The sequence below is a fragment of the Osmerus mordax genome, chromosome 6, assembly GCF_038355195.1.
Source record: "Osmerus mordax isolate fOsmMor3 chromosome 6, fOsmMor3.pri, whole genome shotgun sequence".
In the NCBI taxonomy this organism is placed as follows: Eukaryota; Metazoa; Chordata; class Actinopteri; order Osmeriformes; family Osmeridae; genus Osmerus; species Osmerus mordax.
This window is the reverse complement of record NC_090055.1, coordinates 14,568,863-14,591,944: the sequence shown is the minus strand read 5'-3', so window position 1 is coordinate 14,591,944 and position 23,082 is coordinate 14,568,863. Positions and strand designations below refer to the sequence as shown.

General features: G+C 40.1%; 1 protein-coding gene across 1 annotated transcript in view; it reads right to left on the bottom strand.

Moving 5' to 3' along the window:
• Positions 1-1,109: 1,109 nt before the first annotated feature.
• The window catches only part of LOC136943733 (CUB and sushi domain-containing protein 3-like), a 384,366-nt gene continuing 362,393 nt past the window's right edge, over positions 1,110-23,082 (bottom strand). Inside the window, exons 61-70 of the mRNA XM_067237158.1 lie at positions 20,891-21,064; positions 20,563-20,636; positions 15,132-15,243; positions 7,498-7,677; positions 5,079-5,144; positions 4,425-4,583; positions 3,951-4,063; positions 3,653-3,740; positions 3,249-3,384; positions 1,110-1,269 (exon numbers count right to left, since the gene is read on the bottom strand). Of these exons, the coding sequence (XP_067093259.1) occupies positions 1,110-1,269; positions 3,249-3,384; positions 3,653-3,740; positions 3,951-4,063; positions 4,425-4,583; positions 5,079-5,144; positions 7,498-7,677; positions 15,132-15,243; positions 20,563-20,636; positions 20,891-21,064 (1,262 nt within the window). The remainder of the gene's footprint in view (positions 1,270-3,248; positions 3,385-3,652; positions 3,741-3,950; positions 4,064-4,424; positions 4,584-5,078; positions 5,145-7,497; positions 7,678-15,131; positions 15,244-20,562; positions 20,637-20,890; positions 21,065-23,082) is intronic.

Sequence of the window (23,082 nt, the reverse complement as noted above, 5' to 3'; positions counted from 1 at the left end):
ACAAACAGCAGCAATGTTATTTCATATTATTTTTGGCAGCCATGCACAGGTATGAAAGTATGAGCTTCTATTAAATGTCTCTTCTTCCAGATAACAAAGTCTGACATCAAATACAAGAAATCCTCAAAACACTTTAGATTCTTCAGGTTGTTGTTTTGACTGATGAAATAATAATGATGTCTTACTTAATCTTGCCCCACGTATTCAAGGCACTGCAATGATACTTGATTTTACAATCAGTGCTCATTACTCCATATACACTCACAGAGACTGAAATAATATAACACTTACTAATGGGACACTGCTCTTTGAAAGTGTGCACATTCTTTATATACAGGAATGTTGATGTGGAAGCCAATGGCCCATTAGACATAAACAGCCATGTACATCAGTGGATGCCGACTGAAAAACACACATCAACACAAAAACTCTGGCACTCATTAGTTACATGCCACCAAACCCTAAGGTCTCAACTAATCAAAAACTTCAGATAACTTTTGATTAATCTTAATCAACTGATCTCACTCACTGCAGTCACTTGGCAAATCCATCTCAAGTATAATTTGCCATATAGGTACTATGGTACTGTGAGGGTATCTACATTTCTTGCCTCCTCATCTCCTCTTACTCCTCTTTGATTACAAAAATGAGCTTCACAGATTACTTTGATTGAAGCACAGTTGAGAGCTGTGAACTTCAGAATTATACTATTTATTAGAACCAATGTACAGAATATAGGCATAGGGACCATACACTTTGTACCAGTGGGAATAAAGGTTACATTTGGTTTGGCTGTGAAATACATTTCCATCTGTAAAAGCAGTTCAGAGCATAAATATACTCAATTTACAAATACACCAGAGGATATTAATAAACACACTCACAGAGTGTAAGAGCAGTAGCTATAAAAACAATTCACCAACACCAATCTCGTGAAGATCTAAACTCATACACACTGGCGCAAACACACATGTACAGACACGCATAAACAAACGCACAACTACAGTGTCTATTCCTGAAGTGTGCTTTGAATTTCTGAGGATGCGGTCCTTCAGAAACGTGCCGATACTAATGTCTTCATCCAGAATAAAAGCATGTGAGGCCAAACATCAGACCATGGTGCAGACAGTGTTGAGGTTGGGATCGAAACGGACAACTTTCCCCTCAGTTGCTTTTGCGTTGGTGTTGTACATAGGGTTTTCAAAGGTGGCTTGGCCATTGTTGTTTTCATGGACCGAGCAGCCTGTGTATTGAGTCTTATCTGTTTTCCTGAAAATGCAAACCACACAAGGGCCATCAGTCAGACAATTATGTGAAATTAGAGGTGTTAAGTTTTGACAATAGTATTGCTTTTGAAAGTCACAAGCCTGTATGGCTAACTTTTCATACTTCTCTCATGTACGGCTACTGTAATGATCAACCGTTATTTCCTAATTAATAATAATAAAATAAAAATATTAGTGACAACTAATGAAATAACAATGACATTTTAATATACCGTAATTTTTGGACTATAAGACGCGCCTTTTTTCCAATTTTTCGACCCTGCGGCTTATATAACGGTGCGGCTAATCTATGGATTTTTACAGCTAACGGCCGCTAAGATATCAGTACATTTTCGCTTTAAATATATAAATATTCAAAGATGTGCACACTTTTTCAAGGTTTTTCAAAAATAGCCAAAGTTAAGTGGTTAAATGATTGTGACGCTATTAACTAATTTTGCTGGGGAACCCCTAGCACTCCCTCAAGGACCACTGGATGAAAACCACTGCTGTAGATCACTGCCGGTATGTGCGCTGGGAGCGCACCGTTTAAGTTTGTGTCTGAAACGCTATGTGATACCGTACAGTTTACACTGCACAGTATATGTTCTGTAGCTACTATTGCACTAAATGGTAACACTCAGTGTGCGAAATACCCGTCAATATTCGGGGGGGTCCCCTCTCTCGATTGTTGCGCAATACCGATCTAAATTTGCTCAATATGCAGTAGGCAGGGACGGACTGGGAGTACAAATAGGTCTTGGACTTTGATCGAAACCGGCCCACCAGAACCGGACCTGTATACGCCACCAAAGTGCCCTGCTAATGCATGCACATTCTGGGTTTGATGTGATGCCAGTAGGGAGTTGTACAGTTAATGCGAGCGCGCATGGCGCGCGAGCAAAAGTTTTTGGCTGATTTGAGCTGTTTTTGGAGCTTTATGTAAAATAAACATGGCGCTACCGATGGTCAGTCCGCTACTGGCAGTAGGTATAACATTACAGTAACTATTTTGTGGATGCAAGCCAAGACAATCAGTCTATAGCCTACATGACAACACACACACGCACAAACTTAACCATTTTTGATAATCCGATATGCTATTATTCTAGTATTCTATTATTATTCTATATGGTAGGCTAGTATACGTAAAGCAACACTGACATAAGAGGTTGCATTGGCTAAAGTTGTTTGTATGCACGTTGTTTTATAACAAGTGCATTGTCATTCGGTGCCTCTTCATCTTTTGATTAGTTGAGACCTTAGGGTTTAGTGGCATGTAACTAATGAGTGCCACCTTTTTGGACCCAAAGTGTGTGAATGATACACTCTGGTTAGCTTTCGCTTGCTAGCCATTGACTTCTCAACGTTTCTGTTTGGCGCACAGGACTGGCTGGCTCCGCTTGGCCAAAAAAATGGTGAATAAATGTTTTGATTTCTAAATACTGAACATGGTGAGCTTAATTTTTTTTTGTGACCATTAGTGACAATATTGTTTTTATTTATTTAGAAAAAAATTGAGACCGCCTTCAAATTTTGCTTTTGAGGCTTTAATAGGGGCTCATGGGTTAATCGGGGGGAGTCGAGCCCCCCCAGACCCCCCCGTATTTTGCACACTGGTAACACTTGAATACGTTATGCAAATATGCAACTTGTTTGTTGAAATGTTAATAAATGGGAGTTTCCTCAAGCAGCCATCTCTTTCCCGACAATCCCCTCTGTGCACGAACCCTTACATATGGTAATTAAACATTAAAACACCTGCGGCTTATAGTCCAGTGCGGCTTATATATGTACACATCATTCAATTTAGCTGCTGCGGCTTATATTCAGGTGCCCCTTATAGTCCGAAAATTACGGTATATAATTAAATTTGATACCTTTTACTTCAAGAAACAATGTAAAACTAATTGTGAAGACACGAGCGGTCACATGACACCTGAAAAAACATGTAACATATGAAATCAAATGTGACCTCCATACCTCTGCTTGTACAGATAGAAGGCCAGGCCGGCCAAGATGAGGGCAAAGAAAGGCACCAGAATCGCAACGGCAACAGAAATACTGTTGGTGCCATGAGGGGTGTCAGGAGTGGTGGCATTCTCCTTAACAGTCATACCTGGCAAAAAAAATAAGACGACATTGTCGCAAACTCATTTTTGATTATCGATCAAAGTGTCAAAATGAACCAGTGTATAAGGTGCTATGGCCACCAAGCAATTCGGTAACCCACACAGCATCTTGTACTGAGAATGTGGTGGCAGTTTTGATGAGGATGGCCATGCTGATGATAAGGATGACTATGACAATGATGATGTACAACAATAGGGGTGCTGATTTCAATGACCAATGTGATCACTTGGAGTGACAGTAATTAGTGCTAAAACCTAGTCTCTGCAGTCCAAACGAGCCGTAGTCTTTGCCTTGAATGAAGCCTTGAAACACATAACTGCCACCATCGTGTTCAGCGGAAACCTTAAATAAGAACATAAAGACAACACAAAGTTCTTTCAGAAACATATTTGGCTCAAACGATGCTCAAATGACGTCAGACACACTGTTGCAGAAGAAAAGCTATCTATGGAGCATGGTGACTAAACAGAGCCACATAATCAACGTTTAGTGTCATTTTGAAGGAAATGTTAAAAGTTGGTGAGTGATGACGTAGAACTGTATTGCACTTACAAAGCCATCCATGGCCCAGGTCTCGTCGGTGATCCTGCTGAAGGTGGTGTGGGCCAGAGCCCTCATGTTGTACAGCACCAGCATCAGACGAGCTTCCTGGTTCTTATACACTCCTGCAGAGGAGAGAGTTTAACTTATACAGTCCATGACAACCTCAAAGACATTTTTAAGGGGGGGTCAGATGGCTGAGTGGTTAGGGAGTCGGCAGGTTGTTGGTTCGATTCCCGGGCTTGCCAAATGACATTGTGTCTTTGGGCAAGGCACTTCACCCTATTTGCCTCGGGGACAATGTCCCTGTACTTACTGTAAGTCGCTCTGGATAAGAGCGTCTGCCAAAGGACTAAATGTAAATGTAATGTAATGTTAATCAAATAGTCATGGATGAGAACATACAGAAGGATAGATTTTGAGTTTGATTAAACCAACCTGACAATTGAAAAACAGGAAGGGGGAAAAGTGATTGAGATAACTCACCCGAGAGCAGGAACTCCATGCTGCTGTCAGTCAGAGTCACGTTGACTTTTCCTGTGGTCATGTTGAATCTGGTGATTGTCAAAGTCATCGGCTGCTTCTGGCCCTTGTAGTGATAGGAGCCTTTCCAGATGAAATTGGGAGCGAAGACATCATCAGGGACTGCAGAAACAAGAAATCCATACGGTTAGACTTCTGACACCACGTAGTAGCAACGAGTTAGGTTCCAGAGTTATTTCCAGCACATAATCATGTTGTCATATTTTCCTTAGGTATTCCCATCTGGCTGACATCTCTGATGTCTGTCTGGTGGAGTTCACAGATGTTCACAAATTGAAAGACTTAACATGTTTTCATGTCTTGAAAGTTGTACACGCCTATAATTATAAATTGAGTTCTGTACTGTAAGTACACAGAAGATTGGCATACTAAAAGGTGTCATACAAGTGAACGTGAACACAGTGTTGCTGTTGTATTCCTCCCATCACCTTTGGTGCAAGAATTATGTTGAATAATGGGTCAAATCTACATTTGTATTAGTTTTAGTTTTTACATTTGCAGTTCGTACAGAAGGATAGAAACAACATGTTTCTATCAGGATGTTCTTCTTTAAGGAACAAACGTGTGGAACCTCAGCCACCACTCCTCTCGTCTTACCATTTATTTTTGGACTTGGTGTCCCCGGATGTGGTTTAGTAGTTTTCTCAGTCAATTTGGAGCCTACTAAAGAGACATAAATATGTATGTCACAAATCAGCATCCACACACAGCACAATGAGACACCCTAAGAATGTTCGAAAAATAAACACTGCTTGACTATAACATTTTGCCAACATAGCACATGCCCTTCATTTTGCATTCCGCTAACTCACAAGGATCTCTTGCCACGTAGATTTTTATGGTGACCATTAGCTAGTCACCTAGTGGGGGTAGGGTTGATGTTGTAAGTGTCCATTGCAAGGGACGCAAACATGCACACACATGCGCAAGGTCTATGCAAGGGAGCCAATGAAAGGAGAGCCATGTGACAGTTGTATGAACCAATGTCTGTGAAGAGCGGTTTCGTTTACAGTCTTTCTCAATTACTAAAACACTAAAACCCATTGGCTGAACAAAGTTCTCAGTTGCCTGAACTCATGTAGCTAATTGTGCTTGTCTGTTGTCAATACTTTAAACCATTTCACATGGTAAAACACAATTTGCAGATCTCACTTAGACTTTTCAGCAAAACTCTAAACACATTCTCAAAACACATTCTGCACTCTAATGCCATACTGGTAAACACAAATGGCAACAATCAAATACAAATAGAGAAAACATGTCATTGACAAAACACAACCGCTCAAAATTGATTTCACTTGTTTCAAATGATGTGAGTATAAGCCAGTTCAGAGAGCAAACAGGTTGTTGAAGATGGGACAATATTGCTTGTGATGTCGACTAAGTGCTCTGGCCTGACCCAGCCCAAAGACAAGAAGAAGCACATTGATCACATGTTTACTCCTTTGATTTTTGTCCCTTTTACAGTTTTTCACAATTGCTAAAACACATTCTTGAAACAGTCACCCATTTTCTCAAAACTGTAAACACAAAACCTCATCTTCAAGCACTATTGAATACCTCTGAATCTTGCAAAATGAAACTTTCGCCTCAAAACAGTTTTACCTGTGCTCAAAATCAAGCTTTCGCCTCAAAACAGATTTACCTGTGCTCAAAATCAAACACTGCTCTCAAATCATAAACAAAGTGATCAAAATGATATACACTATCAAGCAGTCAGTAAACAATACACAAAAAAATTGAAAACACATTGTTCAAAACATATAGTTCTCAGGGAGAAGTACATGTTTATTCTCAATTTTTTTTCGTTCATACTGTAGTACAGTGCATTGTAGGCTGTATACTGTACAATGAACAAATTGTATGTTCTCAAGGAGAAGTACATTTTTACGTAACCTCAAAACAAATTTCATATTTATCCGTCATTGTCTTTTGATGAACGACAACATCTTCTATCATAGTAGCTCAAAATGTATCAGAAATTACTACTCTGCTTTGCTCTTTGCAATTTTTTTTGTTCTTTCTCCTCCTTGTACCCCTATACAATACTAATCCCTGCATCTCACTACTCACTCTTGTTCTTTGTTGATATGAACCTGCAACCAGTCAAAATCTATTGAGCAGTCAGTACTGTTACTGTAACAAATGGAAAGCACAATGTTCAGGGCCATACAATTTGTTCATTGTACAGTATACAGCCTACAATGCACTGTACTACAGTATGAACGAAAATGTTTTGAGAATAAACATGTACTTCTCCCTGAGAACTATATGTTTTGAACAATGTGTTTTCTATTTTTTGGTGTATTGTTTACTTACTGCTTGATAGTGTATATCATTTTGATCACTTTGTTTATGATTTGAGAGCAGTGTTTGATTTTGAGCTCAGGTAAAACAGTTTTGAGGCAAAAGTTTCATTTTGTAAGAGAATTCAGAGGTTTTGTAAATAGTGCTTGAAGATGAGATTTTTTGTTTACAGTTTTGAGAACATGGGTGACTGTTTCAAGAAATGTGCTTTAGCAATCGTGAAAAACTGTAAATAGTTAGCTTTTTAACAACATGCTAGTGGACAAACTTTGTATCACCATGGCGTGTGATGTTTTTGTCTCCTTGTGGGCCGGCCGCAAGCAATAAAGCTTTCTTAACTTCTTCACCGACTGACTGTGCAATACTTGATAGATTAATATTTCTGACACCAGGGCTTCCAAGTCATCTTTGCAAGATCACTGAAGTAACATTAATGCAGACATCATACATCAATGATATCTTGGCAAAGAAGTTTCCAGAGCAACTCAAAATTATTTGAGTTGAGATAACAACCTACATTTGAACATAACCAATATATAACTACGTGTTAGTGGTTTACATTAAGTTTGAGAACAGTTCTACTGGAAAAACACAAATGTAAAACACATGGAATTCATCTTTTTTGTGTCAGCACATTTCTCAGTGATCACAAGTCTCTCTAGGATCAATCTAATCATATGAGAGCAGAAAGAGGCGTGTGTGTAAATACCTCGGCACACAGGGACCTTGCCGGTCCAGCTGCCGTCAGAACGACAGACACGATGCTCAGAGCCTCCAGATAGGATGTAGCCGGGCTGGCAGCTGTAGACCAGGGTGTAGCCATAACTCGGCAAGTCCAGACCAACCATATCAGCATTGGCTGGGTTCTTTGGCTGCTTGCAGGAGTGAGCTGCATACACACACATGCACACACAGACATGTACACACACACACACACACACATCAAACACAAAGCAAGATGATTCGGTTTTAGTTCAAACTGTTAAGATCTGCATACCAGTTGATATTCACTGGGACATTTGAAAGCATTGTTGTCGAAGCCTTTAGCATTATCCTTCCAAGCAATTATGACTGAAACTAGAAACTGGAAACTAATAGCTCAAGTTCACAGAGTTCACAAAATGATGTAAGTATTTATATTATCCATCTTCATGTACCATAACATGTCGATAATCAGTTCATTTCAAACCAAAAACATGCAAATACACTGTTAAAAAAAGCCTGTGATAGAAGAACTGAAAAAGGGTACATTAGCAATGGAATACAAATATAAAAGAGACAGCACATTTTTGCTAGTGACTGATTGAATGAGTGGCCAGCTGTCAAATATGAGACAGCTATCTGTGAGTCATGGCATCAAATTGGCCCTTCATGGTGTTGACATTAACTGTGATTGGGTGTGGATGGAAGCAGGGAAGATGAAAGCCAATGTCTGTGCTTCATCAAAGAGGAGTGCTGTGGAGAAACAGGGACAGCATCACAGAGAGAGCACGAATGGTGGTGCGGAAAGGCTGGCTGCATCATCGTATTTTGCAGAGATTCAGCTAGCTAGCATGTGCCTATGCACACATAATAATAATACATTGTATTTGTAATGCATTTTTCTTGCAATCAAAGCTTCAGTACATTATGATCACAGTCTTACAACATAATATATAATAACAAAAACAACAATCACAATCAAATTAACAATTAAAAACCCTGTTTAACCTAAGTTCTAAGCATTTAAGTCTGTGGATGTATGTGTCAGTTCATGCATGAGTGTATGTGTCTGTGCATCCGTGTGTGTGTGTGTTAGTCTGCGTGTGTGAACTCCACACCATGACATGGACAAGACTCGGCCTGTTAGGCTGCTGGAGACAGTATGAACCAGTTCTCACATGCTTTAAAGCACCCTCCGTTACAACATGATGTTCTAGCAACACATATCTAGCAGGATGATGGGAGTACAGAGAGCACAATCCCAGATGAGTTGTTCATGAATATATCATGTTGTTTGCGTTCAGAACATTGCATGACTACAACATTTCACATCAATTGTGCTTCAAGCCTCTCAACAGAAGTCCAGTCTGTGCTTTGTGGCGGAAGGAGAAAGGGGGTGGAACAGCCTTGAAGTTATTCCCAAGAGTCACAGCAATTCCTGAAGTGATGGAACACACACACAACGCAAACATACAAACCGCAGTGCAGCAGTGAGATCCTTCTGGACTGTTGAGTTAGGGATAACAGTAGAACACACACACTCTCTGTCTGCTGTCTCAGCAGATTTCCCCTCAGAAAAGGGGATACATCTCCTAATAACATTAACGTCATTATCCCTTCCGCCCGCTCAAATATTTACCATATTCTACTGAGTCAGACTCATATTGAGGTTTTGCAGCACTGCGTCAATCCATCATAAATGGCTGTGCATGAAACTTCCTTACAAATATGAAACACCTGCTGACTACACGGGGTGAAGGTAATGATGGGAGCTCAGGCAGAGGTGTTGGGCAAATGTAATTCCCTGGTGGACAGACAGCCACACTGTAATCACTGTCAAGACCCCACTCAGAAAGGCTGGAGAGAAGGGAGTCTGATTGAGGCAGGGGCAGCAATCTTTGAAGAAGGGTGGTGGAGGGAGGGGAGTGAAAAGGAGGCTGGTAGATAGGAAAGGTGAACAAGCGAGGGAGAGAGAAAGAGAGAGAACTAGAGAGGGTACCATTTCTGGGGAAATTGTAGGGTGTGCTTGCTTGCGTCGGTTGCAGAAGCGTCTGTTTCTTAATGACATTTTTACAACTGATATTTCTGTCTTTTTTATATCAAAATGCATACGTATTATTTATAAAGATTACATAGATTTAAAAGCACATTTGTTGCTGCTCATTTACAACTCAAAATACTAAGAGTGAAGTGTAGAATGAAATAGTTGTCTTCTCAATTCCCCTGCAAGAGGGAATGGTGATCAGCTATATAGCAGCCTCATCGTTGGATCAAAACGAATAAATTTGGCAGACCGGTGTAAAAATTGACCTAATCTCTATGATTTAAACGTCCTTTTAAGTTGTTCCCTTCTCGTGATATTTTCAGGCATTTAGCCTACTCATATTTCATTCATTCATTAAAGAACTCCCTTTGAAGATTATTCCAACAACGACGTTATCGGCAGTATTCTAGAGTTGGGGCGAGCTATCTCAGATGGAATCGCGATTCAAACAGTACCGTCTGCTACTGAAAATATGCCTCCAAAAACGTAAATAAGCTGGACATTTATTCAGTGGAAAATCGCTCATTCATAAAAAGCTCATCATAGTCAGTAACAATGCAAAATGCAATGTAGCCCTGTGTGGAGAAGCTGCCCCGGTAAATTGTACTACTACAGTACAGTGCTGTGTTCGTCTTGGTAGCGATTGCGTTGGTTGAATTCGTTTTAACGTTCCGTTGTACGGATTAGGCTGAAAAAAAAAAAGTTTAGGCTGTGGCAATGAAGTTCAGGTTAGTAGTTAGATAGACTTTTGATTAGGTAAGGGGAGTGCCGAACATGTTCTGTCGCCGTTTGACTTCCTACAGCTGTGTAGATGTTTTTGTAGTGTCTCGCGTAGGCTACAGCATTGCAGTGAGCAACACTGGTTTGAAACCACAGGTAATGATAATTTCACCCACAAATCGTTTACTTGTAATGTAATGTCATAATAAATCCTACAACGAAAATGTATTTGTGAGGAATGTTTATTTTAAAGATTGAAAACAGATGCATCATAGACCACTGTAGTATGTGTTGCCCGGGCAACAGAGGCTAATGTCATGATGCTAATGCTTCAGTGAATTAGTAGACTACCGTTTCCAAAAGTAGATGTGGGCCTACTTCCTTAATAATATCAGCTAATATTGTACATTACATTTCATAATTGTGTTTCACATCACAAAGTAAAATAGTTATCACCCTGGCCTCTTTGCTTGTGGCGTTCCTGCAGCTGCCTTGCAGTAAAGCTATAGTTAGCCTAGCTATCCCCCAAGTTAACAGATGTGAAACGAATGTTCTGCTACAGGTAGTCACGCGTGTTTTCGTGACGTTAGTGACGTTAGTAACGTCAGTGACTGTGGCTAGCAAATTAGCCACCGTTAGCTTCACTTTTCACCACAAAAACGCAATTTCTACTTAAACCATGCAACGGAACGTAAATAAAAATACAACCAACGCAATCGCTACCAAGACGAACCTTTTGACACTGCCGTTGTGTATGTAGTCCAAATATTGACTGATCCTTAGGGGGGCGAAAATAAATAATAATAATAAATAAATAAATATATATGTGAGAGAACAAAGGTTGTGCTCTCGCCGAAGGCTTGAGCACACCCAAATATGTAGCAGAGCCAACAGACAAACCACGTACCATCACACCTTTCCCCTACCCCCGACAAGGAGAAAGGGGTTTTTCCCCCTTGTCCTTATCTCCAGAGCAGGAGCTTCAAAGCTTCTGGCCCAGCATGGGGTCAGAAGGTAGACCAAAATGGCCTTACAGTATGGAGACAAAGGATTTTAAGGAAGAATTAACTTTTCTGGATTTACAAACACATTCTCAAGGACTACATGGCTCATGGACACTATTTCAATGACAGTAGTTGATGTGTTATAATGTATGCTTTCCCTTTAATGCTGTGTTGATATAATTTGATGTTTTAATGTAACTTCCTTTCCTGTTATGATAAATCAGTCAATCTTGATATCAAAATGATTCGAATCTACAAACTAAACCATTTATTAATGTTGTATTGTTATATTTTGAAGTATAAGCAATACATGGACATTTGAAATAGCTGAACTGAAAAGTTATCAACCACTTCACACCCATACGTCAATCTCAGGATGGACGCCCAGGTGGGAGTAACTGACCAATCAAAGAGTTCACCTCCAAAAGGATACCCCCTTTCGCAAGGATTATAAAACCTCGACGCACAAGCAATCCTGGCTTTTTCGCAAGGATTCACCGGAAGTAAGTAAGTAAGACTTTATTTATATAGCACTTTTCATACAAGAATTGCAGCTCAAAGTGCTTTACATAAAATCAACAAAAACAATAATACAAGTGTTGATCTAAAACGTTTAACAAACCAAACTAGCCACACTCTATCTGCGGTCTCTCGAATCCATCTTAGATCCGAGCTGCCACTTGCAGTTTCTAATACACAAACATGACAAGGGGGTAGACAGGACGAGCATAACATGAGGAGAGAGAAGGAGAGAAAAAGGCAACACCCAGACAATGCTCCTAGAGGAGTACAGTGTGGGAACAGACAAAAACCTCAGCACATAAGCACAACAACATTTACAAAAACACGTGGGGAAACAAGCAGGCGAAGGCGTTGGATGGGGGTGGGGGGTGGTGATATCTGTAGTAGGTGAAAGTTAATGTGTGAGTAGGTCTGGGTTGGCGCCCTCGACCTAGGCCACAATCAGTCCGATTCTCCCTATGCAGATTGTGTTGGCCAGGAGACATCCTTGGTCATGACCTGGGCAGAGACCAAGCCACAGATGTCGGTGGGGGGGGAGCGCTTCAGCGCTCTCCAGGGGAGTTGTTTTCCAGCGACGGCCTTGGCCAAGGCCTGTGTTGGTTACGGGGCCGAAAGTGGATAAGATTGGGGTAGTTGTTTTGACGAGTAGCCGCAACTCAATTTTCACGTCCACCTTTCAGGAAGGTCTCCATGTCCTCCATCTTCCTTTGCAGAGCCGCAAACTTATCCCTGTTGTAATCAATGCTGCGTTGTAAGTTCACAGTCTGAGCTCCAACAACTCTGCCCACCGCATCAATCATATCGGGCAGCCTAACGGGGCTTTTGATGGCTGCAGCCGTTTCCTTAATTTTCCGATATACAAAGCCCGCGCCTATTCCAAACAGCAGAAAGCCTGTAATCATGGTTCCAAATATGAAGATGTCTTCAACGTCCTCCACGGAAAGCGCCGCTAGACACACGACACGCCAATTCTCCCACGCGTCCATCGTGTAGCCAGCTGCGAACGTCCCGTCGGGTTCCCCCGAACCCGAGCTTCTCTTCGAGAAGATGGTGTCAATAGCATTGAGAGACCAGCTAATTAATTCCATGCTTCTAGCTTCGGAGAGTGATGATGAGAGAGTATCTTGAGACAAGACAAGACACAAAACACAGCCAAGCAGGGAAGGTCAGGGAGGGGAAGTGTTCGCGACACATCTGACCTATCCTTCTCAATCAGCATCTAACTGGCCCACTAGGAACTTGAACGAAAGATTCCTTTGCTCTAACCGTTTGACAACGACAAACGGAACTTTGACTCTTCTTCTTCAAACTGACAACAGTAACTGCGATATTGCTACATTTCTTACTTGTGAACATTGGCATATTGTGATTTAATTTGTTACGTTTGATTTTAGTTTGCAAATGATTTAACCTAACTTTCGTTAGGATTAGTTAACATACTCTCCCATTGTTCTCCAGAAGCCTATCTCTCTCTCTCTCTTCCCCCTCCCCACGCGCTCTCAACCTACCATCTTGTACCAACCCTCATCATAGTTTAGGACCTACTGTATACAGTTCAAGTCAACTCACTTTCAACTAACCTATAACTTCTCTGGTATTTGTTCATCCCAATTACATTTCCTTAAATAAATCATTGTTTATAATACTCGCGTTATCCCTCACGTTATCAGATCTGCTCTACTTTCATAGAAATTCACTACTTAAGATTAGACTGATTATTACGAAGGCTATTATTCAATAAGGTTTCCTCTGTCCCTTTAACAAATAAGAGGTGGTGCCCCCAAGAACTACATACATCATTATAAATTAAGTATTGCTAATCTTAAACGAGCAAACCCCGCTACAAATACATATGTGAGAGAACAAAGGTTGTGCCCTTGCCGAAGGTAAGCACACCCAACTAGAAAGTGCATTTCCTGCAGAAAATGCGTTGGAATGCTGAAAGATTAATTATTTGTTTTTAAATTGCTGAAAATGGGCTACAGAATTAGAAAATACCCGCAAGCTGAAAGCTGAAATTAATTTCAAAAATGTGTGAGTCACACAAAAGAGGCAGTGTGGAAGCTAAACTGCATCATCTAACATAGCTAAGAGCTAAAATAGCCTACAATACGGGAGAAGCTGAAAGCTGAACTGTTAAAGTGTAGAAGTAGTAGAAGTAGTATATTCGTTTTAGTAGCTGAAATTATAGTGCTCTTAGTCTTTTAATGAGACGAGTTGACTGAATAGCTCTTGTCTTGTGACTCCACTAATCAGCTAATACCAATCACCTGTGTGAGAGACTGAGTGGTGCGTGTCTGTCGTTGCCACGGTGATGGTGCAGCTATGATTGCTAACGCGCTGAGCTTAGATAATAACAGAAATGTAGCTAGAATCCACACCTCAAACAAGTTAACCTAGACGCAAAACTATACGTCAGAAATACGACTCTACCGGCAGTTTCAAAATCTTGTTCTTTTTGCTTTCTCTGACGATTTTGTCACCAGATTTGCATTGGTCTCTATGGGACGAGAGTTGGACTTTGTCTCGCTTTCGTGGGGCTCTGAACAAATGTGTACATCTGTTGGATTCAACAGACAACTGTCTACGACCAGCACAAAATTAGCTATCTATTGATCCAAAAATGAAGCATGAAGAGCGAATATTGTGTTAATGCTGGCAAACTAGAAATATTTTTTCAACGACATCCGAAGCTCCCCTCCACTCTAAGCTTTTCAGTCTGCACTCTAGGGTTTCACGTACACACCCATGTAAATCTCAGAAACGGCTTGAAAAAGTCATGAAACATAATCAGTGATATTAAAAAAAAGTTGAATAGATATCAAAAAGCTGAATTATTTAAAAATAGGTTAGGGTTTTGTCAACATTTTAAAGTGTAAATGGTGGCTCTAGCTGAAAGATTGAGGAAGAAGAAGGATTTGGAAGTTGAAGAAGTTTAAAGAAGTTTGAGAGGATTTGAAAGAAAACTCCATTGGAAACCCATGTAAAAAATATTATGAATATTTATTTATATTAATTAAAGCACAAGAGGTACAAAGCTGAATTTTTTGATAGCTGAACGGTTTTAATAGCTGAAGATTTGAAGGCGCTGAAAGGTGTCGCGGAAGAAATAGAATAATATTAATATGAAGAAGTTGAATAAAAATGCTGAAGCAGCATTCCAACAATAAGTATGCAGAATAACAATAGTGTTTTTGCTTTCAGCAAACACACTAATAATATATATGTGAGAGAACAATGGTTGTGCTCGCCGAAGGCGTGAGCACACCCAATAAATATATATGTGAGAGAACAAAGGTTGTGCCCTTGCCGAAGGCAAAGCACACCCAATGACAGAAGAGAGACACTCACAGATGCATTTCGGCTGAGAGCCACTCCAGGTCAGGTCAGGCATGCAGAGTCGAGTGGTGGAGCCCTGGAGCAGGTGTCCCTGCTGACACAGGAACTCTACCTTACTGCCCACCTGGAAAACACACACAAACACACCATTTATAAATATGTCTAGTCATTTAGATAGGGCCTAGATATCTATATTTACACCATATTTACACATCACCGGTGCATTCCCTATCCGATATAAACATTAAATATTTATAGATGACAGCAATACATACAACATAACCACAAGTAGGCAGGGAGACTGTCACAGCAAACAGGTTAAGGCTGGCATCAGGGAAGCAACTATTGTACATTGCACAATATAACATCATATAACAATCTAGTATCAGAGTAAGTATGTCTAAGAGTGCTCTCATGTAATTAGAAATAAATAATTATGACCCTTGGAAATGTGAGAAAAGTACTATTCTGTGTCGTTTACTGTATATTAAGTGGACATTGCTTGACATCTAAGCTGGTTTGCATAACGATTCTGTGTGAAAATGTATATTGGTCTACTTCACTTAGGCAAATCTCTCTGCTATCCTAATTGTGAGGAATTTACCACAGTAAACATACATTTTGTTATGAACGATAAATATTAACTAGAGAGGGTACAATTTCTGGGGAAATTGTAGGGTGTGCTTGCTTGCGTCGGTTGTACAGGGATTTTAATGCCATTTTTACAACTGATATTCCTGTATATTTTATATAAAAATGCATAGGGCCTATTTATTATGTATAAATATTACATAGATTTAAAAGCATCTTTTTTTTGCTGCTCATTTACAACTCAAAATACGAGTGAAGTGTAGAATGAAATATGATAAGTCTTCTCATTTCCCCTGCAAGAGGCAGCCTCATAGCTGAATCAAAACGAATACATTTGGCAGACCAGTGTAAAAATGGACCTAATCTCTATGACTTAAACGTCCTTTTAAGTTTTCCCTTCTCGTGATATTTTCTGGCATTTAGCCTACTCATATTGCATTCATTCATTAATAGAGAACCCCCTTTGAAGATTATTCTACGACGTTACCGGCAGAAGATAGAATCGCGATTCAAACAATACCATCTGCTAACTGAAAATATGCCCCCAAAAACGTAAATAAGCTTGAAATTTATTTAGTGGAAAATCGCTCATTCATAAAAAGCTCACTGGTAGCGATCATTGTCAGTAACAGCGCAAAATGCGATATAGCCCTGTGTGGAGAAGCAGCCCCGGTAAATTCTACTACTACAGTACAGTACTAGACTACTGCTGTGTTCGTCTTGGTAGCGATTGCGTTGGTTGAATTCGATTAAACGTTCCGTTGTACGGTTTAGGCTGAAATTAATTATTTTCATGAACAGATTGACAAAGTTTAGGCTGTGGCAATGAAGTTCAGGTTAGTAGTCAGATATTTTCACAAATTGAAAGACTTTTGATTTAAGTAAGGCGAGTGCCGAACATGTTCTGTCGCCGTTTGACTTTCTAAACAGCTGTGTAAGTTAGATGTTTTTGTCGTGTGTCTCGCGTAGGCTACAGCGTTGCAATGAGCAACACTGGTTTGAAACCACAGGTAATGATAATTTCACCAACAAATCGTTTACTTGTAATGTAATGTCATAGTAAATCCTACAAAGAAAATGTATTTGTGAGGAATATTTATTTTAACGATTGAAAACAGATGCATCATAGACCACTGTGGTATGTGTTGCCCGGGCGACAGAGGCTAATGTCATGCTAATGCTTCAGTGAAATAGTAGACTACCGTTTCCGAAAGTAGATGTGGGCCTACTTCCTTAATAATATCAGCTAATATTGTACATTACATTTCACAATTGTGTTTCACATCACAAAGTAAAATGAGTAAATAGTTATCACCCTGGCCTCTTTGCTTGTGGCGTTTCTGCAGCTGCCTTGTAGTAAAGCTATAGTTAGCCTAGCTATCCCCCAAGTTAACAGATGCGAAACGAATGTTCTGCTACAGGTAGTCACGCGTGTTTTCGTGACGTTAGTAACGTCAGTGACTGTGGCTAGCAAATAATCCACCGTTAGCTTCACTTTTCACCACAAAAACGCAATTTCTACTTAAACCATGCAACGGAACGTAAATAAAAATACAACCAACGCAATCGCTAACAAGACGAACCTTTTGACACCGCCGTTGTGTATGTAGTCCAAATATTGACTGATCCTTAGGGGGGCCAAAATAAATAATAAATCAATAAATATGTGAGAGAACAAAGGTTGTGCCCTTGCCGAAGGCAAAGCACACCCAAATAGTCTTAGAGGACAAAGGTCTTGGACAAAATAAGCTGCACTTCAGGATAATGAGTGTTATCAAAAACAGAAAAACCACCATGAACAAATGATCTGTGTCCTGTTGTGATCAAATATGAGTTAGGGGTGCATGTCCTTGCACAAACATAACATCATTCAAAGGAATACATGATCATTTCAAATCCACACCCATTTGGATCTACCAGGCTAGTGAGTTGGTGAGCTGTGCATGCAGTGCTTTCTTTTTGAAAACAGCACTTTGGTTCCATATCCCAGATCTTGGAATTATGTGCACCCCTTACCTATACAAAAAAGTCGAAAGAGCCATTTTGTCCATTTGTAACAAAACACTTTATGGTTTTATGGCAAAAACATGGAAGGGTTAATGACAGTCCCCTGAACTTGACTTACACTCACCGGCCACTTTATTAGGTACACCTGTTCAATTGCTTGTTAACTGTGGTGGAAATTTGGAATACAGTTATAATGTGTGTGTTTTATATATGAGGAATGTGTTTTAATGGAAGTCTAAAGTTGGTTAAGAAGCTTGATACAATGAATGTTGAAACAACTCCATTTGGTAGAGATTCCATTTGCAGTTTATGACACCTGGGGAGGATTAGACAGCTGGTCTGGAGACAATGTGGATTCAATTGTATTGTTATTGTGATCTGAGGGAGCAGTTTAAGATAGAGGAACTGATCAAGCTGCTCTGACCCTTCCAGTTGCATGGGTGGTGTTAATTAAATACTTGTTTGAAGTTGCCCACACAAAGGACAGTTGACCATTTGACTGGTGAACTCCTGTGGCTTTAGTATCTACTGATTTGGGGAGAGATGCCACATTAAAGAACTGTGGGACACTTGGTATGGAATCGAACTGTCACTGAGCAGTGCTGACCAATCACAGAGTTCGCTACATTGATGGATTGACCATCAGAAGAACCATTTGATCTAAAGTTTATATAAGGCAGGGTTTTAGGGTTGTTCTTCATCACTCTTGCGAACGACCTGTGGCTAGCACCTCCTTCGTAATGACTGATCAGCAAAGCTTTGTTTAATATTACGTAATTGTATAATCTAAATAAATTGTATTGAAACCACATCTCTTGACTACTCAGATCTACACAGTGCCACTTGAATTCCCACCATTACATAACACAAATAGCTAAAGAGCCAATCACAAGGCAGCAACAATGCATTTACGGATGTAGACGGCGGGCCCTATCTTGCACCGTTTCAGATTCAGAAACACCGTTACAGTTTCAGAAATCAATTCCACCACAGACCTGGAAAAAAGTAGTCCAAAGTCAGTGGCGCATTATTCAGATGCTATTATAAGCGTGTGCACAACGCACATACACTTTGCTTCTCTCATCTACACAGACGCAACAGTTCCCATTTTTGCAAACCATACATAATTACAAAGCAAAATATTACCACACGAGGGAAATCATTGTGGAGATGTGAAAAAAGGCATAAATCCAGCTCACAAAGTTACTTGTGTTTCGCGTTTGATACTTGCGTTTCAGATCGTTTAAATAAGGCCCGTAGTCAAGACAGCTTGCTGAAGTTCAAACCGAGCATCAGAATGGGGAAGAAGTGACTTTGAACGTGGCATGGTTGTTGAGCCCAGACGGGCTCATCTGAGTATTTCAGAAACTGCTGATCTACTGGGATTTTCACGCACAACCATCTCTACAGTTCCCAGAGAATGATCCGAAAATTACAAAATATCCAGTGAGCAACAGTTGTGTGGACGAAAATGCCTCTCTGATGTCAGAGGTCCGAGGAGAATGAGCAGAATGGTTAGAGATGATAGAAAGGCAACAGTAACTCAAATAACCACTCCTTACAACCAAGGGATGCAGAATACCATCTCTGAACGCACAACACGTCGAACCTTGAAGCAGATGGGCTACAGCAGCAGAAGACCACACCGGGTGCCACTCGTGTCAGATAAGAACAGGAAACTGAGGCTACATTTGCACAAACTCACCAAAAGCAGGATAATGCACTATGTCCCAAACCTCATATCATCTCAAACTGGTTTCTTGAACATGACAATGAGTTCACTGTACTCCAATGGCCTCCACAGTCATCAGATCTCAATCCAAGAGAGCACCTTTGGATGTGGTAGAACGGGAGATTCGCATCATAGATGTGCAGCCGACAAATCTGCAGCAACTGCGTGATACCATCATATCAATATGGACTAAAATCTCAGAGGAATGTTTCCAACACCTTGTTGAAAGTATGCCACAAAGTTCTGAAGGGAAAAGGGGGTCCAACCCGGTACTAGCGAGGTGTACCTATTATAGTGGCCAGTGAGTGTATATTTAATGGTTCAACCCGGAAATAAACAGGGTGTGTTTTTTGGGGAGCACTTTATCCTTTAAAGGTTCATGGCAACTCAACTCTGTTATCAAACCTGGGACCTCATTTATAAACTTTCGTACGCACAAATGAGTGCATATGCCAGTTCGTACCCAATCTTTGGGATTTATAAAAAAACTAACTTGTGACACTGTGACCCATGCGTACGCACAAAACTTTGAGAAATGGGAACTGCGACTCCAAAGGCAGAGGGATGAAACCGGTAGTTGATAGCATTGTGAAAAAGAAATCGAATTATAACCTCACACGTGTTCACTGGAGTGCATGATTTCCGATAAATACAAAAGGGAGATATCTGTTTATGCAAAAGCGCCCCTCAAATATTTAATTGGGAATAATATTTGATTTAATCTATAATCATTCAACAGTTCTTGCATGTTATGAATTGTATTCTCATAAATAATTAGGTGAACATGCAGACAAATTAGGCTAAAACTGATGCTGTTGCTTCAGTCAGGCGGATGCGAATGCACAGTGTCATACCACACCTGAAAATGTTACTAACCCTATTAATATTAATTTGGGGCATGTCAGTGACCATTTATAGGCAATTTTGGGCGTTACTTGGGTGGGACAAGAAGCTTGTGCACATGCGCTTAATTTCCAGTTATTTGTGATGTATAAAGGAAAACCAGAGTGGTCTGTGTTTTCTGTGTTTCGTTTATACGCACCGTTTTCATGTTAATTTTACGCACAGTTTTATAAATGAGGCCCCTGGTATGGTAAAGTTTCTGTACTGTACCTTGAAACCCAGGCTAATATTCATAGAACCATTTTCAGGTGTTCCTGGGTTTTCACAGCTACTCCTGCTGGGATCTAGTACAAAGGAGAATGTGCACTGTATTTTAGATAATAACAAGAGAATCAAATAAATGGAGTAAGAAGCTATTATTCATCATGGCAGAACTAGCTTTAATGAAGGAAGGAACAGAGATGGCTTCATTTTACCAGACAAAATAGTCAAGAATTTAACAAACCCAGTTTAGCTTTGCGAGCTAATCCAGTTTTAAGTCTGTGGTGAAATGAAATTATGATAAATGAACCTTTTGCAGATAGTTATTGTAGCCTACCAATGCAGCGTGGCTGTGACCCACTCCAGGTGCTATCCTCCCTGCACACACGTGTAGCTGAGCCCACCAGGACATAGGGAGCGTTGCAGCTGAAAGTCACTTCTGACTTGAATATGAAACTACGTCCCTCTCTCCTTCCTTGGGCTGGGGTCCCCGGATCTCCACAGAACTCGGCTGGAAGGACAAAAAAACACTTGGTCACTCCTGCAGTAACATGACTCATGTTGGCCATCTTTCATGTAGAATTCAGCTAAACAAATAGTATTTCAATCATTCCAAACCACCAGTTAATGCTTGTGGGAATGCAGTAAATTCTCCTACTGTAGTATCAATAAGTATCAAGTCAATAAGGGGTCTCCAACCTGACATCTGTTCCACACAGAGGGTCTGGAGCCAGAGATAAGTTCCTGCTAGCTCGCTCTGCTCTAAGCGCAGCCAGGAGACAGCGTCTCAACGACATTACTACAGAATACCTTCACATAAGCAGGGGATGGGAATACTGGCGATAGAGGCAGACCCAGTAAGCAACAAAGTAACTATTGTCTAGCAGCACTGTATGAACATATCAACTTTCCTGATATGTATCTCAATGTCTGACAACTGATTCCCCCCCTTCAGCAAATAGCCAAGCAAATATTTCATGGGCCAACAAAGAAATATTTAGATCAATCTCATGGGTGTGATGGTCGTGAGTTTTCTAAACGAAACAAAATCGGTCTCTGTATTCCATAGGCAAACCTAGGGTGCGGGGGGAGGGAGGGAGATGATAGCCACCAAACAGGTGATATGCACATCACTCACAAGCTTTCAGAGACTCTGTCATGATCTTCTGTTCTTTGGAAATATAACAGAGATGGCCCCTGGCCAAAACCAACTGGTGCATATGAAATGTGCCTGGAGAGGACAACTCCAGAGCCTCAAACGTTTTATTATTTCATGCGATGAATTATCTATGCTTCTGATACATAAAAAACTGTAATCTGCATACTGATGTAAGAACCCCACTCTCAGACCAACTTGTTTGTTCTTGTTGTTGTCCCACATGAATTGTGCTACAGTACCAGTGAGAATACATATGTCTGTGTTACTGATAACTATCGGGTATAGGGCTGCAACAACTAATCGATTAAATCGATTAAAATCGATTATTAAAAGCGTTGGCAACGAATTTCATTATCGATTCGTTGTGTCGCGCGATTATTACGCCACCCAATATGTCGCGGAGATGTTTGAGTATAAAAAAAAAAAAGTTTAGTTGAGCGCGGAGCGGAGGTAGAGGAAAGGCCATCGGAGAGACGTTGTTGAGTAACGTTGTTCTGAAACACATGGCGGAGGCAGAGAAATCAGTACGACCCAAGTCATCCAAGGTGTGGGAGCATTTCACACTAAATACATCGAAACAGTGTGTTAATTGACCGAGGTGAAGTTTGTTTCATATTCGACATTCGTCTCACATTCGGAAGACGCTACTTTGCAGCATCGCGTTAAAACAACCCATACCATTTTGAAAAATTTAGACTTTTATAATATTTTTTGGAATATAAAACCTCAAACAGACACCAGAGTATCTTAACAATGTCTGGTATACTTCCACAGCCTTTACTTTTTCAATGAAGTTTCAAATAAAATGATAGAAAATCACTAATCTTTGAAAATAGCTTAATCCTCGCAAATCTGAACTTTTTTTCAAAATTGTGTCAAAAAATCTTAAATATACACCAGATTATTCTAATAAAGTCTGGCCTACTTCCACAACCTTTCAATTTTCAATAAAGTTTTAAACAAAACTCAAATAAATTGCTCATCTTGGAAAATATCATTAAATCCACGCTAATATTAATAACTTTTCAAAATTTTAGCACTGTGAATTTGCACTGTCAGTTCTGTTTTTGAATAAAGGGTTGGAAATTAATGCTTTTTTGTTTTTTTATCCGATTCATCGATTAATCGAAAAAAGAATCGTCAGATTAATCGATTATTAAAATAATTGTTAGTTGCAGCCCTAATCGGGTACCCTGTTTTGGTTCTACTCTGCTTTTGATAATGGCTAGGTAATGCTTTAATGCAGAGATGATCACTTCTGTTGCATTACATTTGTTCAGCACCTTGATCTCCAATCATTAAAATACAAATCTGCATTTACGTCATGATGTATTCATTACATCGTCATTACAACACAAACTGTAAATATG